Source organism: Physella acuta, unplaced genomic scaffold, assembly GCF_028476545.2.
Source record: "Physella acuta isolate Inbredline_101_S28 unplaced genomic scaffold, ASM2847654v3 ptg000889l, whole genome shotgun sequence".
NCBI classification, from domain to species: domain Eukaryota; kingdom Metazoa; phylum Mollusca; class Gastropoda; family Physidae; genus Physella; species Physella acuta.
In genome coordinates, this window is record NW_026732406.1 from 572736 (window position 1) to 589404 (window position 16669).

Sequence of the window (16669 nt, forward strand, 5' to 3'; positions counted from 1 at the left end):
ATCTTATCTCGTGTTTCAATGTATGAGAATTATGCATGAACAACAGCATGTTTTTTTTCCGTGTTTGAGAAATAATTTATTTCACAGGTTGCGGTGATAGATTAACAACCTTATTTTGTGTTTAACATATCCTGTTATGTCAAACACACTTATATTAACCGCATGATTTAAAAAAAAAAAAACTTATACTCACATATTTAACAATTGAGGTGCTATTTCTGTGCTTGATGCATGTTATATGTGAACTCAGCTGAAATGATGTCCAGTCTTTAGCATTATTGAAATAACATTTTCATTTAATTTATCCATTAGATTTCATATTTGAAATAAAAAATTAAAAACAAATGCAGAAAAGTTTAAAACAAATATTTTTATTTAATGCTAAAAGTTTTGTGTATGAGGATAACTTGTTGAAAATATTGTCCTTGGCATAATTTTAAAAAGTGGTTTTACAATAATTTTCTACCCTTTTTTTTTATTTACAAAGGTTTTGTAACCTTATTTTAAAAAAAAGAAATCCCACTTTTAACTTTGAAGAAAATTTTTCTTCTAATAAATTAGAAGAATGAATATAAGATTAGGAGAATAAAATTACATTTCTATTTTTATTTGCTATTATATTTCCATGAAATTGAAAAAAATATTGATTTGTTCTCAGAAAGTTTTCTTTTCTTTGTGTTAATGTGATCAGTTACATTTCTATTTGTAGAAAAATCAATTAATTATTGCTCAACATTGAAAATATCCATAGTGTTAAATTCTAAAAAAAAATCTTTGTTTTTTTAGTTACCAATTTGTTTTTTCCATATTCCCCAACATTGCTTAAATTTACATAACAACATATATTAATGTATAAAAGTAATGTTAGTGATAATATGCATAATACTTTAAAATTAAAAACATACAGTTAGAAATCCTAAAATTCAGATTATTGTTTAAAAATAGGCCTACAGTTGGGCAAAGCCTGTTTCTATCTCTGAATACTACAAATACAAATTTGGTAAATGTTAAGTCTCATAAAAAATTATCAAAGAGTACTAGCAGTTTTCAACACTTGAGAGTGTGATTTTGTTCACTGATGATTAACTTCTATATGTGTGATACTGTTTACTTTTTATTCACTAGTACTGTGATAATAATGGTGCTGGTGCTGTTTTGTTAAGCCATGTAATGTGTCTTGATGTCTGTGATAATATTGGTGCTATTTTGTTAATTGAGCCTTGTGCTTCAATATTAATGGTGCTGTTTTGTTAAGCCTTGTACTGTGATAATAATGGTGCTGTTGTTAAGCCTTGCTTTGTAATAATAATGGTGCTGTTTATTAATCCTTATACTGTATCTTCATGTGTAGGAGGCAGCAAAGCGTGAAGACAAGAAAGGAAAATCTCCAATTGTGGTGAATATTGTTTCTAGCCTCTGCAATGTTTTACTGTATCATTTTGTTTTGAAATTAAGAATGAAATGCAATTACTTTTAAAACTACTTATTTTTAACTGCAAACAGTTTTTTATAGATAAATTTGGAGAAATGTTTTAAATTAAATTGTTAATTAAATTGTAAAGGGATATGTAATTAAAATTTGATAGAGCACAATTTGTTTACTCTGTTATGCCCTAAAATAGTTATAAAAATGCTTTAGTTTTTAAAACTGTAAGGCACATGTCTGAATTGTTTTGTCAAATCTTTAGCCTTATTCCAACCTTTTTGAGGATCCTGATGGGAAAATTGAAATGCCACCCTCCCTAAAAGTCGATGTCTGGAAGCGACCAGCAGAATTTATTACAGACAGGGTAAGTGAAGCATCACCAGTAACATATTGCTCAGCTTTACCATTCACTAAACATATAACCTGACACTGATTACATGACATTTTTTCAATTAGCAAACAGAAATTTTTAAAATATATATTGTCTATTAAAAAATTCACCATATAATTTTCATCCTTCAACTAAGCCTCATCTTTGGTGTTTTTTCTTGCCTTATCTATATTTGAGTGTTTGTTGTGGAATGTAAAAGATGAAATATTTTTTACAGGTCCCTGTTGTTGTGGAATGTAAAAGATGAAATACTTTTACGGGTCCCAATTGTTGTGTAATGTTAAAGGTGAAATATTTTTACAGGTCCCTGTTGTTGTGGAATGTAAAAGGTGAAATATTTTTTACAGGTCCCTGTTGTTGTAGAGTGTAAAAGATGAAATATTTTTTACAGGTCCCTGTTGTTGTGGAATGTAAAAGGTGAAATATTTTTTACAGGTCCCTGTTGTTGTGGAGTGTAAAAGATGAAATATTTTTTACAGGTCCCTGTTGTTGTGGAATGTAAAAGATGAAATATTTTTTACAGGTCCCAGTTGTTGCAGAGTGTAAAAGATGAAATATTTTTTACAGGTCCCTGTTGTTGTGGAATGTAAAAGATGAAATATTTTTTACAGATCCATGTTGTTGTGGAGTGTAAAAGATGAAATATTTTTTACAGGTCCCTGTTGTTGTGGAATGTAAAAGATGAAATATTTTTTACAGGTCCCAGTTGTTGCGGAGTGTAAAAGATGAAATATTTTTTACAGGTCCCTGTTGTTGTGGAATGTAAAAGATGAAATATTTTTTACAGGTCCCTGTTGTTGTGGAGTGTAAAAGATGAAATATTTTTTACAGGTCCCTGTTGTTGTGGAATGTAAAAGATGAAATATTTTTTACAGGTCCCTGTTGTTGTTGATGTGGAATGTAAAAGATGAAATATTTTTTACAGATCCCAGTTGTTGTGGAATGTAAAAGATGAAATATTTTTTACAGGTCCCTGTTGTTGTGGAGTGTAAAAGATGAAATATTTTTTACAGGTCCCTGTTGTTGTGGAATGTAAAAGATGAAATATTTTTTACAGGTCCCTGTTGTTGTGGAATGTAAAAGATGAAATATTTTTTACAGGTCCCTGTTGTTGTGGAGTGTAAAAGATGAAATATTTTTTACAGGTCCCTGTTGTTGTGGAATGTAAAAGATGAAATATTTTTTACAGGTCCCTGTTGTTGTTGATGTGGAATGTAAAAGATGAAATATTTTTTACAGGTCCCTGTTGTTGTTGATGTGGAATGTAAAAAGATGAAATATTTTTTACAGGTCCCTGTTGTTGTGGAATATAAAAGATGAAATATTTTTGACAGGTCCCTGTTGTTGTGGAATGTAAAAGATGAAATATTTTTTACAGATCCCAGTTGTTGTGGAATGTAAAAGATGAAATATTTTTTACAGGTCCCTGTTGTTGTGGAGTGTAAAAGATGAAATATTTTTTACAGGTCCCTGTTGTTGTGGAATGTAAAAGATGAAATATTTTTTACAGGTCCCTGTTGTTGTGGAATGTAAAAGATGAAATATTTTTTACAGGTCCCTGTTGTTGTGGATGTGGATCATATCGTTGATGGCATTGATCTGGTCTCTAGCAATGAACACATTGATAATTGCGAGGTCAGTGGTTTTTGTTTTTGTTTAAATTTATGCCAAACTCACCCTGGTTTGTGGCACCTAGTGATGAATGATTGGCAGAGCACATAAAAACAACTTGACAATAACTAGAAAAACAGAACAGTCATATTCTATTTTAACAGCAACTGAGAGTTTCTAGGAAGATTTTCTTTAATTGGGTTTGATTGGATCATTGTCTGTGATAGTTAGCTAGCTGCAGATACTTAATGAAGTATGTCAATTAGGTTAAGATATCTAATTTATGAATTATTTTGTTAATTATGAATTTAGTTTCAATGTTATTGTTCAACACTTTAAAATCTTTTGTCCACGTAATTTTATATATTTATCATATTTCTCTGTTGTGTACCCCTTTGTAATAAAGACAGATATCAGTACAGAAATGCATCAAATGGCGGTCTACATTTAATGTGATTTCTGTTACCAGTTTCTGCGCCATTGCATGAGCCAAATTGTTGCTCTCTGGGACATGAGCGCAGTTAAAGTATCATCAGAGACCATCCTAGATGCGCTGGTGCCAGGAGATGACCCCTCCCACACCTGGAGACCCTGGGATCACATCTACGCCCTCTGCAAGGCTGGAAAAGGTGCTCACCTCCCCCTCTACAACAACTACGGGAAATATGTGGTCAAGCTTTATTGGATGGTAATGTTTTATTTAAAATATGTGGTCAAGCTTTATTGGATGGTAATGTTTTATTTAAAATATGTGGTCAAGCTTTATTGGATGGTAATGTTTTATTTAAAATATGTGGTCAAGCTTTATTGGATGGTAAAGTACGTAATTAATATATGTTGTCAAACTTAATTGGGCATTATGGAGAAATGTTGTGATTGTTAATTTGATGCTTGTGTAGAGTTTATAGATTAAAGTTTAGATAATTTGAATTTGTAGCAAGGTGTATTGGGACATTTTAATGACTCAACATATGTTATTTCAGGGTATATGGAGAAAAATTATAATTGATGATTTGATGTTATTTCAGGGTGTATGGAGAAAAATCATAATTGATGATTTGATGTTATTTCAGGGTGTATGGAGAAAAATCATAATTGATGATTTGATGCCCTTTGATGAAGAAGACAGGTTGCTGCTGCCTGCCAGTGCATTGAGCCACGAGCTGTGGCCTATGCTGTTAACTAAAGCATTGATTAAAGTTGCTTCCCTTGAGTGAGTAGAACATTAAGTAGTAGTCATGCAGCAAAATATAAGATTATTGTAAGATTCTAGGGGCAACAACTGGTCACATTAGAATTTGATCTTAGATCTTCTAAAATTCCTAAATCCCTATGCTAATTAACTGAGATATTGTTTAACTTAATTAGGATTTGAGATTAGGAAGAAGTTTGAGCTAACTGTCAAACACTACTGCTCAGTCTTGTGATTTTAAAATGTAAATCATGGTCATTTAATTATGTGGAGTCAGTGGTTATTTCATTATGTCGCCTTACTGTTCAGCTAATTAGGTGGACTTACTGAGGATTTAGTTCTGTGCTAGCTGGTCATTCAATTATGTTCAGTTAATGGTCGTATAATTGCTATACAATAGCATCTGTAGCAAACTACTTAAGATGACATATCCTTCTTGTAACGTAACAATAGTACTTTTAATATTTTTTGTAAAAATGCACATTTTATGGTATTCATTTTAATACATATTTATTTAACAACGCACTTACAATGGTGTTAATTTAAATACATATTTATAAACAATTAGTATTGTATGGAATGACAACAATTTATTTTGACTAGCTTAAAATTTTCTTCATGTATTTATAAAACCTCATTTTTGGTGTGTATAACATTTCCCCTCCCTGGACTTTTTCTTTTAGCTACTCTGGTGGTAACCCTAGCCAGGAGTTTGGGGACATGACAGCCATACATTGCTTGACAGGTTGGCTGCCAGAAGCCATCCCATTACAGTAAGTTTTATTTTATCTCACCATCCCATTACAGTAAGTTTTACTCTATCTCACCATCCCATTACAGTAAGTTTTACTCTATCTCACCATCCCATTACAGTAAGTTTTATTTTATCTCACCATCCCATTACTGTAAGTTTTATTTTATCTCACCATTCCATTACAGTAAGTTTTACTCTATCTCACCATCCCATTACAGTAAGTTTTATTTTATCTCACCATCCCATTACAGTAAGTTTTATTTTATCTCACCATCCCATTACAGTAAGTTTTACTCTATCTCACCATCCCATTACAGTAAGTTTTATTTTATCTCACCATCCCATTACAGTAAGTTTTACTCTATCCCCACCACACATTGCTTTCACTAATGTAAAATTATTTGCCCAAAAGATTCAGCTATAAATAACATTTTGTACACACAGAATTGTTTTTGTCTCTAGCTATGGTTTTAAGAAAGTGATGCCTGGTGATATAATTGAATACTGGATTATTTTTGTCTCTAGCTATGGTTTTAAGAAAGTGATGCCTGGTGATATAATTGAATACTGGATTATTTTTGTCTCTAGCTATGGGTTGAAGAAAGTGATGCCTGGTGATATAATTGAATACTGGATTATTTTTGTCTCTAGCTATGGTTTTAAGAAAGTGATGCCTGGTGATATAATTGAATACTGGATTATTTTTGTCTCTAGCTATGGGTTTAAGAAAGTGATGCCTGATGATATAATTGAATACTGGATTGTTTTTGTCTCTAGCTATGGTTTTAAGAAAGTGATGCCTGGTGATATAATTGAATACTGGATTATTTTTGTCTCTAGCTATGGGTTTAAGAAAGTGATGCCTGATGATATAATTGAATACTGGATTGTTTTTGTCTCTAGCTATGGTTTTAAGAAAGTGATGCCTGGTGATATAATTGAATACTGGATTATTTTTGTCTCTAGCTATGGGTTTAAGAAAGTGATGCCTGGCGATATAATTGAATACTGGAAGTGTCTTACAGATTTATTTAAAAAAGAGCGCGGAACATCACAGGAATGTCTTCACACAACGCCTTTGCCTCTGTTTGTCTATACTTTTGTTTTTTTGTTCATGTGAAGTTCAAATCTTTTTTCCGATGATTTGAGTTCGACTACTTATTTGTGTTTGATTATACTTTTTGCATTACAATATTTCTATTATTGTTAATTTTACCTAGCTTAGGTACATTGTGACAATAAGGTTCTAAGTGATGCATTTAATATTGTTTATTTGAATTTTTTAAGTCTGAGGTATTTTGATGAGGAAAATAAATTGATACTTTTACACAATACTATAAAATATGTTAATTAGAATTTATTGAATATATTAAAAAATAAAAACTTGCTTCAGACCGACACAGACTATGGAAGATTTTCTTTCTAGTTCTAGGGCTGTTAAATTATCATTATCTAAGATTTAATTATACAAGAGCTGTTACATTTAAACATTTGTTTTTATTAATACCTAACCTTTGCTACAAGCCTTTTCATTAAGGGTCAGGTATTAGACCTAATTAATTTTAGTAAACAAATTTTTAGTAGAATTTATTTATCATATTTTTTTAACAGGTTTTTACAGCAGAAATAATTTGAGTCCAATCACAACTAACGATAATCTTACAACTTGCTCCACAGCAACAGCCATGTACAAGAAGTTTGGGAGCTGCTCAAAGTTTTACTCCCTGAATGGAAACTTCCTGTTCCTGAAGAAGAGAAAAAACTCTCTGTGGATACCACAATCAATGTAAGGATCAGATGGAACCAAAAGTTTCAGTTTTTTTAAATTCTTTAGTTCTACAATTATTTGATGTACTTGATACATAAAGATATTTTATAGGAATGATTTTACACAGGTTTTATGGGTAGCCTACATTGTTGACCCTAAACACTAAACGTTTATTGCTTTAAATTTGAAAATCTGAATAAAGTTAAAAACATAAATAAACTAGTGGGTGATAAAATTCAAGTTTTCATCTTTTCATTTCTTTTGTTTGGCCATCTATCTTGGGGATCTGTCGTAAATATCTGTAAACCTTTACACTAAAGGTTTGTTGTTTGAAAAGAAAATTGAAAATCTCACAAAAATGAAGAGCATCAATAAAATAGTGGGCTATTAAATGACTTTTTATTTTTTTATTTTATTTTGTCTGGTTTCAGCTGGAGAAAGAAAAATCAGACAAAGATAGCATAATCAAAGAGGTCAAGGAGGCTAAGCCAGGAAAAGGGAAGGACAGAGGTAATTAACTTGATGCAGGACTGCAAGTAGGGGAAGGACAGAGGTAATTAACTTGATGCAGGACTGCAAGTAGGGGAAGGACAGAGGTAATTAACTTGATGCAGGACTGTAAGTAGGGGAAGGACAGAGGTAATTAACTTGATGCAGGACTGCAAGTAGGGGAAGGACATAGGTAATTAACTTGATGCAGGACTGCAAGTAGGGGAAGGACAGAGGTAATTAACTTGATGCAGGACTGCAAGTAGGGGAAGGACAGAGGTAATTAACTTGATGCAGGACTGCAAGTAGGGGAAGGACAGAGGTAATTAACTTGATGCAGGACAGCAAGTAGGGGAAGGACAGAGGTAATTAACTTGATGCAGGACTGTAAGTAGGGGAAGGACAGAGGTAATTAACTTGATGCAGGACTGCAAGTAGGGGAAGGACAGAGGTAATTAACTTGATGCAGGACTGTAAGTAGGGGAAGGACAGAGGTAATTAACTTGATGCAGGACTGCAAGTAGGGGAAGGACAGAGGTAATTAACTTGATGCAGGACTGCAAGTAGGGGAAGGACAGAGGTAATTAACTTGATGCATGCAGGACTGCAAGTAGGGGAAGGACAGAGGTAATTAACTTGATGCAGGACTGCAAGTAGGGGAAGGACAGAGGTAATTAACTTGATGCAGGACTGCAAGTAGGGGAAGGACAGAGGTAATTAACTTGATGCAGGACTGCAAGTAGGGGAAGGACAGAGGTAATTAACTTGATGCAGGACTGCAAGTAGGGGAAGGACAGAGGTAATTAACTTGATGCAGAACTACAAGTAGGGGAAGGACAGAGGTAATTAACTTGATGCAGGACTGCAAGTAGGGGAAGGACAGAGGTAATTAACTTGATGCAGGACTGCAAGTAGGGGAAGGACAGAGGTAATTAACTTGATGCAGGACTGCAAGTAGGGGAAGGACAGAGGTAATTAACTTGATGCAGGACTGCAAGTAGGGGATGGACAGAGGTAATTAACTTGATGCAGGACTGCAAGTAGGGGAAGGACAGAGGTAATTAACTTGATGCAGGACTGCAAGTAGGGGAAGGACAGAGGTAATTAACTTGATGCAGGACTGCAAGTAGGGGAAGGACAGAGGTAATTAACTTGATGCAGGACTGCAAGTAGGGGAAGGGCAGAGGTAATTAACTTGATGCAGGACTGTAAGTAGGGGAAGGACAGGTAATTAACTTGATGCAGAACTACAAGTAGGGGAAGGACAGAGGTAATTAACTTGATGCAGGACTGTAAGTAGGGGAAGGACAGAGGTAATTAACTTGATGCAGGACTGCAAGTAGGGGAAGGACAGAGGTAATTAACTTGATGCAGGACTGCAAGTAGGGGAAGGACAAACGTAATTAACTTGATGCAGGACTGCAAGTAGGGGAAGGACAGAGGTAATTAACTTGATGAAGGACTGTAAGTAGGGGAAGGACAGAGGTAATTAACTTGATGCAGGACTGTAAGTAGGGGAAGGACAGAGGTAATTAACTTGATGCAGGACTGCAAGTAGGGGAAGGACAGAGGTAATTAACTTGATGCAGGACTGCAAGTAGGGGATGGACAGAGGTAATTAAATTGATGCAGGACTGCAAGTAGGGGAAGGACAGAGGTAATTAACTTGATGCAGGACTGCAAGTAGGGGAAGGACAGAGGTAATTAACTTGATGCATGCAGGACTGCAAGTAGGGGAAGGACAGAGGTAATTAACTTGATGCAGGACTGTAAGTAGGGGAAGGACAGAGGTAATTAACTTGATGCAGGACTGCAAGTAGGGGAAGGACAGAGGTAATTGAATTGATGCAGGACTGCAAGTAGGGGAAGGACAGAGGTAATTAACTTGATGCAGGACTGCAAGTAGGGGAAGGACAGAGGTAATTAACTTGATGCAGGACTGCAAGTAGGGGAAGGACAGAGGTAATTAACTTGATGCAGGACTGCAAGTAGGGGAAGGACAGAGGTAATTAACTTGATGCAGGACTGCAAGTAGGGGAAGGACAGAGGTAATTAACTTGATGCAGGACTGCAAGTAGGGGAAGGACAGAGGTAATTAACTTGATGCAGGACTGCAAGTAGGGGAAGGACAGAGGTAATTAACTTGATGCAGGACTGCAAGTAGGGGAAGGACAGAGGTAATTAACTTGATGCAGGACTGCAAGTAGGGGAAGGACAGAGGTAATTAACTTGATGCAGGACTGCAAGTAGGGGAAGGACAGAGGTAATTAACTTGATGCAGAACTACAAGTAGGGGAAGGACAGAGGTAATTAACTTGATGCAGGACTGCAAGTAGGGGAAGGACAGAGGTAATTAACTTGATGCAGGACTGCAAGTAGGGGAAGGACAGAGGTAATTAACTTGATGCAGGACTGCAAGTAGGGGAAGGACAGAGGTAATTAACTTGATGCAGGACTGCAAGTAGGGGATGGACAGAGGTAATTAACTTGATGCAGGACTGCAAGTAGGGGAAGGACAGAGGTAATTAACTTGATGCAGGACTGCAAGTAGGGGAAGGACAGAGGTAATTAACTTGATGCAGGACTGCAAGTAGGGGAAGGACAGAGGTAATTAACTTGATGCAGGACTGCAAGTAGGGGAAGGACAGAGGTAATTAACTTGATGCAGGACTGCAAGTAGGGGAAGGACAGAGGTAATTAACTTGATGCAGGACTGCAAGTAGGGGAAGGGCAGAGGTAATTAACTTGATGCAGGACTGTAAGTAGGGGAAGGACAGGTAATTAACTTGATGCAGAACTACAAGTAGGGGAAGGACAGAGGTAATTAACTTGATGCAGGACTGTAAGTAGGGGAAGGACAGAGGTAATTAACTTGATGCAGGACTGCAAGTAGGGGAAGGACAGAGGTAATTAACTTGATGCAGGACTGCAAGTAGGGGAAGGACAAAGGTAATTAACTTGATGCAGGACTGCAAGTAGGGGAAGGACAGAGGTAATTAACTTGATGAAGGACTGTAAGTAGGGGAAGGACAGAGGTAATTAACTTGATGCAGGACTGTAAGTAGGGGAAGGACAGAGGTAATTAACTTGATGCAGGACTGCAAGTAGGGGAAGGACAGAGGTAATTAACTTGATGCAGGACTGCAAGTAGGGGATGGACAGAGGTAATTAAATTGATGCAGGACTGCAAGTAGGGGAAGGACAGAGGTAATTAACTTGATGCAGGACTGCAAGTAGGGGAAGGACAGAGGTAATTAACTTGATGCATGCAGGACTGCAAGTAGGGGAAGGACAGAGGTAATTAACTTGATGCAGGACTGTAAGTAGGGGAAGGACAGAGGTAATTAACTTGATGCAGGACTGCAAGTAGGGGAAGGACAGAGGTAATTGAATTGATGCAGGACTGCAAGTAGGGGAAGGACAGAGGTAATTAACTTGATGCAGGACTGCAAGTAGGGGAAGGACAGAGGTAATTAACATGATGCAGGACTGCAAGTAGGGGAAGGACAGAGGTAATTAACTTGATGCAGGACTGCAAGTAGGGGAAGGACAGAGGTAATTAACTTGATGCAGGACTGCAAGTAGGGGAAGGACAGAGGTAATTAACTTGATGCAGGACTGCAAGTAGGGGAAGGACAGAGGTAATTAACTTGATGCAGGACTGCAAGTAGGGGAAGGACAGAGGTAATTAACTTGATGCAGGACTGTAAGTAGGGGAAGGACAGGTAATTAACTTGATGCAGAACTACAAGTAGGGGAAGGACAGAGGTAATTAACTTGATGCAGGACTGTAAGTAGGGGAAGGACAGAGGTAATTAACTTGATGCAGGACTGCAAGTAGGGGAACGACAGAGGTAATTAACTTGATGCAGGACTGCAAGTAGGGGATGGACAGAGGTAATTAAATTGATGCAGGACTGCAAGTAGGGGAAGGACAGAGGTAATTAACTTGATGCATGCAGGACTGCAAGTAGGGGAAGGACAGAGGTAATTAACTTGATGCAGGACTGCAAGTAGGGGAAGGACAGAGGTAATTAACTTGATGCAGGACTGCAAGTAGGGGAAGGACAGAGGTAATTAACTTGATGCAGGACTGCAAGTAGGGGAAGGACAGAGGTAATTAACTTGATGCAGGACTGCAAGTAGGGGAAGGACAGAGGTAATTAACTTGATGCAGGACTGCAAGTAGGGGAAGGACAGAGGTAATTAACTTGATGCAGGACTGTAAGTAGGGGAAGGACAGGTAATTAACTTGATGCAGAACTACAAGTAGGGGAAGGACAGAGGTAATTAACTTGATGCAGGACTGTAAGTAGGGGAAGGACAGAGGTAATTAACTTGATGCAGGACTGCAAGTAGGGGAAGGACAGAGGTAATTAACTTGATGCAGGACTGCAAGTAGGGGATGGACAGAGGTAATTAAATTGATGCAGGACTGCAAGTAGGGGAAGGACAGAGGTAATTAACTTGATGCATGCAGGACTGCAAGTAGGGGAAGGACAGAGGTAATTAACTTGATGCAGGACTGCAAGTAGGGGAAGGACAGAGGTAATTAACTTGATGCAGGACTGCAAGTAGGGGAAGGACAGAGGTAATTAACTTGATGCAGGACTGCAAGTAGGGGACAGTATGGCCTAGTGGTAGAGCTGTAGGCTACGGACCCGGGTCAAGTCAGTAGAACGTCCCAGAGCCAGCCCAGCTCTGATGGGTACCTAACCCACGTTAGGGAAAGTAAAGGTGACTGGGCTCAGTGCTGACCACACTATCTCTTCATGTGCTGAGGTCACAGAAACATGTGAACTCTACTTCACTTGCCCAATAGACCATCAGGTTTGAAAGGGAACCTTACTTACTTTATAACTGCAAGTGCCGGTGTCTCTGATCTGGAGAATTGCAACTTAAAATATATTTACATTTTGTTAGCACTGCCAATATAAAATCATCCAATTAAGAACTGTAAATGTAATTAAGCTTTATTTCACAGTAAGTCTGGTAATGATAGAAGAGATAGGATAGTTGACACAACAAGCTAGTGATCTTATTTTTCTATCTTCTAAAGGGAAAGAGCCAAAAGGAAAAGATAAAGACAAGGACAAACTAAGTGAGTTTTCTTTGATGTGCTGCTCTATTTCTTTTTTTTTTTTTCTTTTTCTTTTAAATAATCCCAATTTACTTTCATCTCTATTAAAATGAGCAGAATTAATTCTTTTTTCATCATTAAAACAATACATTTAACAAAGCAAATAAAAAATGCATTTGGGAATGGGGGGGTGGTGTTTTCATGTGGTTATGAAAACCTGGTAAGAAAATTTTGGCATGTAGATTAAATTTTTTTTTAATGTGATTTCCCAGTTATATTACTAAAGATAAACTTGCTACTGAAACTGTTGCTTATCAAATGAAAATAATGTTAACATTTCTTGTATAGAATCACTTCAGTTTGGGGGTTTGGCTGCATTTCTTCATTTCGTACTATATAATTTAACATTTCTTTTTGTTCAATATAACTTTCATAAGACTGCGAATAGCATTAAGAAGTTAAAATCAATTAAAGTTCCGATGATTATAGCTAGCTAGCAAAGGTGAGATACACTTAAGACTCAAACTGTTAATTTCAATGGGAATTAATAATTAGGATTTTGAAAGATAAGTGCAAGAACTAGTCACTAACCTTAGCAAAAGTCTATTGAAAAAACAGTAATAGAACATTTAAGGATCTTATGAATCACAAATAAAACATTCAATGTAATTTGAATATTTAAAAATATTTCTTTTGTAATGCAGTTGGAAGCAGATTAAATTATCATTCAGGTAAATTAATATTGTGAGCCCATAAGTTGACTAGTTTTATTTCCATAGATAAATTAAATTTTTTCCCCCTATAAAGTAATTATAAATTAGGCCAGAATATAAAGTGATTATAATTGAAGTGTAATAAGGCAGGACTATATTTGAAATACTTATTAAAACTGTTAATTAAGGATATAATATATCTACCCTGTCAGCTTTTATTAAACAGAAACCTTTTAAATTAGTCTAACAATCATCTTCTCTTGTAACACTTCTTCTACTTAATAAAAATTTATTACCCTTTGTACATTTAGATAACATTTATATCATGTAGTCTTTTCTCACAAATTTATTAGCAGATACTGTTATTTTATTTGTAGAATTCCATCAGCACCTAGATCTAGGATTCACAAGATATTTCATCTATTCTTTTTTTTTAATTGTAGATGGCAGTTTTAAAATAATTAGTTGTTTTGAAAAATAGAGTAAGCCTATTTTTTCAATTTAAAAAACAAACAAGTTTAAGGCATAAATGCAAATATTATTGATTTATAAATAAGAAAATCTGAATAAAATTGAGTTGTAATGTTAATTTTATTATATTTTTCAAGGAAATAAAATGTAAGACTTGTATTTTAAAACTTTTGAGTAGTCCCCCTTGTTTAACTTTCTGTAGGCAAAGGGAAGGAGAAGGAAAAGACTCAAAGCCAGGCATCAAATATTCATTCTTTTTCTCATGGTATACTCAACTTGATACAAAGTGCATGCTAGCTTCACTTGTATGCTGAACTTGTTTTAAAGTGCATGCTAGCTTCACTTGTAATACTCTAACATTATGTCCCTTCATCAACTTCACATCCCTCATTTTGTTTACTACCTCTGTAACAACTAGCACCCCAACCATTTCACATAAGCTTATTATAGTTCATGCGGTTAAAAACCCAAAGCATGCTTACATTGGTTGTTTGTTTTGCATGTCATTTATTCCATTTTTAAAACTAAAAAAATAAAATTAGCCTATATATAAAATAGTCATCCCTTAAATTTACAGATTTTATCCTTGCATGTAAATGGTGTTAAAAATACTTAAAAATAACAGCTAAAGCTTTCCTTTTGTAAGTTTGTAAGTGTAAGGTTGTAAGTGTAAGGTTGTAAGTGTAAGGTTGTAAGGTTGTAAGTGTATGGTTGTAAGGTTGTAGCTGCAACTAAGTAAAAATGAAGCTAAGCTTTTGTCTCACAACCTTATGAGAATGTTTTGGCAAATTTTGACAACACTCTAATTGAAGTTTTCAGCAATTATTTTAAACAATTAACATGCTTACAATTTTTAAACAATGATAGTAAATGGTGCAAAACTATTTTAAAATAACTTTACAACTTCTTAAACTTATGTATGCCAAACCAATATTTTTTTCCTAAGGTTTCCAATATCAGGTCATTTAAATGCACAATAAAGATTTAAACTACCCACTTATTAAGAAGCTCTTGCTCCTGCATTATTTTTTTTGTCCAACTCTAAAACTTCTTAAATGCAATATTAATTTGGGAATGTCGCTGAAAATCAAGTCTCAATTTTTTTCTTGGTGCCTTGCTAGCTATTGGACATCATTGTTTGAAGAGTTTTAATAATCAAAATTATATAATAATTTAAGAAACACATTTGTGATTTTTGCTTTAGTTAAATATAACTCATGTCAATTTTCAGCTTTACTAATTAAAAATGTACTAATTCAACTTTTCAGGTGAATTTTCGCTCCTTATTTTAAAAAGAACTTACATTCTATTGTCTAGCTCATTTTCTCAGCAGACAAACATTTGAGAGGGCCACTGTGCACATTGATTGTTACCTGGCATATTAAATGCATGATTGTCATGTAACAAACAAGCAATTAATAATTATGTTAATTAAAATATACAGAAATACTGTTTTGTTTTTTATTAAAAATAACATTATAATGTTAATCAGAAATTTCTTTAAAAAAAATATTTAGTTTTCATAAATTTCCTCTCAAATTAAAACAACATTATTCACAGACTCTTAAAATTTCTTATTGCTCTCTTGTAATAGAGGAAAAGACATCTCTTGAAGAGATCGTTTTACCAGAGAAACCTGAGATGGTCATTTTTGCCACATACAGTAGCACCCCAAAGTACCCAGTCAAAGTTTCAGTCTTGGGAGAAATGGTAACAATTTTGATTACATTTTTGAGCATTTAAAAAAAAATACAGTTAACTTTGGCATTCAATCACAGTAGTCCAATCTTATTCAAATTTTGACAACATTATTTAAAAGTGGAAATTGCAGATGCACCTAATTGTATATATGTATATATATTTATTTATTTATTTAAAATTAGTGTTAATTAGAACCATTTCACTTGAATGTTTTGCTTACCATAATTGAAGATTGAACATTTCTATTGAAAACCCAGGCAGATGCTAGTGAGATTCTGCGCCAGAATGGACTGTCCCATGTCCTCTCTCACTCTGTCTACATAGGACAGACCAGGTCGTGTCCCTTAGAGCCCCCTCCCCCACCTGTCATCATACCAGCTTGGAAGCTTATAAGACCTCGCAAAAAGAAAGTGCCTCCACATGATGAACCTATACGTTAGTAATTTTGTTAATCCTGGTGAATATTCTCACTTGTAGGCAGCTAGAAAAAAAAATGTTTGGAGGAAAAAAGAAGTTGAGCTTTTGTGACAGTTGCATGAAAAGTTTTGTATAGTCAGCTCCATTCCCTAACATTAGAAGTGTAGGCAGGGGGTAGTGGGGGTGAGACTATCCCCCCCTCCTAAACTGCTATCTCAAATCAAGTTATAGCTGGTGGCCATGATGCACTCATGTCACTTTCATTAAATACAGTTTCAAAATTGTGGATGTCATAAAACTGAGATTTTATTGTGAACTCAAAATTGTGGATGTCATAAAACTGATATTTTATTGTAAACTCAAAGTGGTGTTTGTCATAAAACTGACATTTTATTGTGAACTCAAAATTGTGGATGTCATAAAACTGATATTTTATTGTGAACCTAAAAATTCTGGTTGTCATAAAACTGATATTTTATTGTGAACCTAAAAATTCTGGTTGTCATAAAACTGACATTTTATTGTAGATAAATAGAGATAGAAAGGCCATATCTAAAAATTTGAAATAAAAAAATATTTATTTTTAATTTAAAAAAATAATAATTGCATTTTGTACTTCTACCCAATCCTCCAAAATTTAAAATCAAGTTTTATTT

The 16669-nt window shown here is 35.0% G+C and overlaps 1 protein-coding gene across 25 annotated transcripts in view; it reads left to right on the forward strand.

The window, feature by feature from the left end:
- The window catches only part of LOC131952708 (androglobin), an 80264-nt gene that overhangs the window by 21865 nt on the left and 41730 nt on the right, over positions 1 to 16669 (forward strand). For 23 of the 25 annotated variants that reach the window (XM_059315501.1, XM_059315484.1, XM_059315488.1 and 20 more), the window contains exons 3-15: positions 1352 to 1396; positions 1689 to 1790; positions 3372 to 3452; positions 3898 to 4116; positions 4502 to 4641; positions 5304 to 5393; positions 6341 to 6460; positions 7052 to 7160; positions 7574 to 7652; positions 12691 to 12732; positions 13416 to 13442; positions 15490 to 15605; positions 15854 to 16031. In XM_059315501.1, coding sequence (XP_059171484.1) covers positions 1352 to 1396; positions 1689 to 1790; positions 3372 to 3452; positions 3898 to 4116; positions 4502 to 4641; positions 5304 to 5393; positions 6341 to 6460; positions 7052 to 7160; positions 7574 to 7652; positions 12691 to 12732; positions 13416 to 13442; positions 15490 to 15605; positions 15854 to 16031 — 1348 coding nt within the window. The remainder of the gene's footprint in view (positions 1 to 1351; positions 1397 to 1688; positions 1791 to 3371; positions 3453 to 3897; positions 4117 to 4501; positions 4642 to 5303; positions 5394 to 6340; positions 6461 to 7051; positions 7161 to 7573; positions 7653 to 12690; positions 12733 to 13415; positions 13443 to 15489; positions 15606 to 15853; positions 16032 to 16669) is intronic. The other 2 variants (XM_059315489.1, XM_059315500.1) reach the window with 2 other exon arrangements.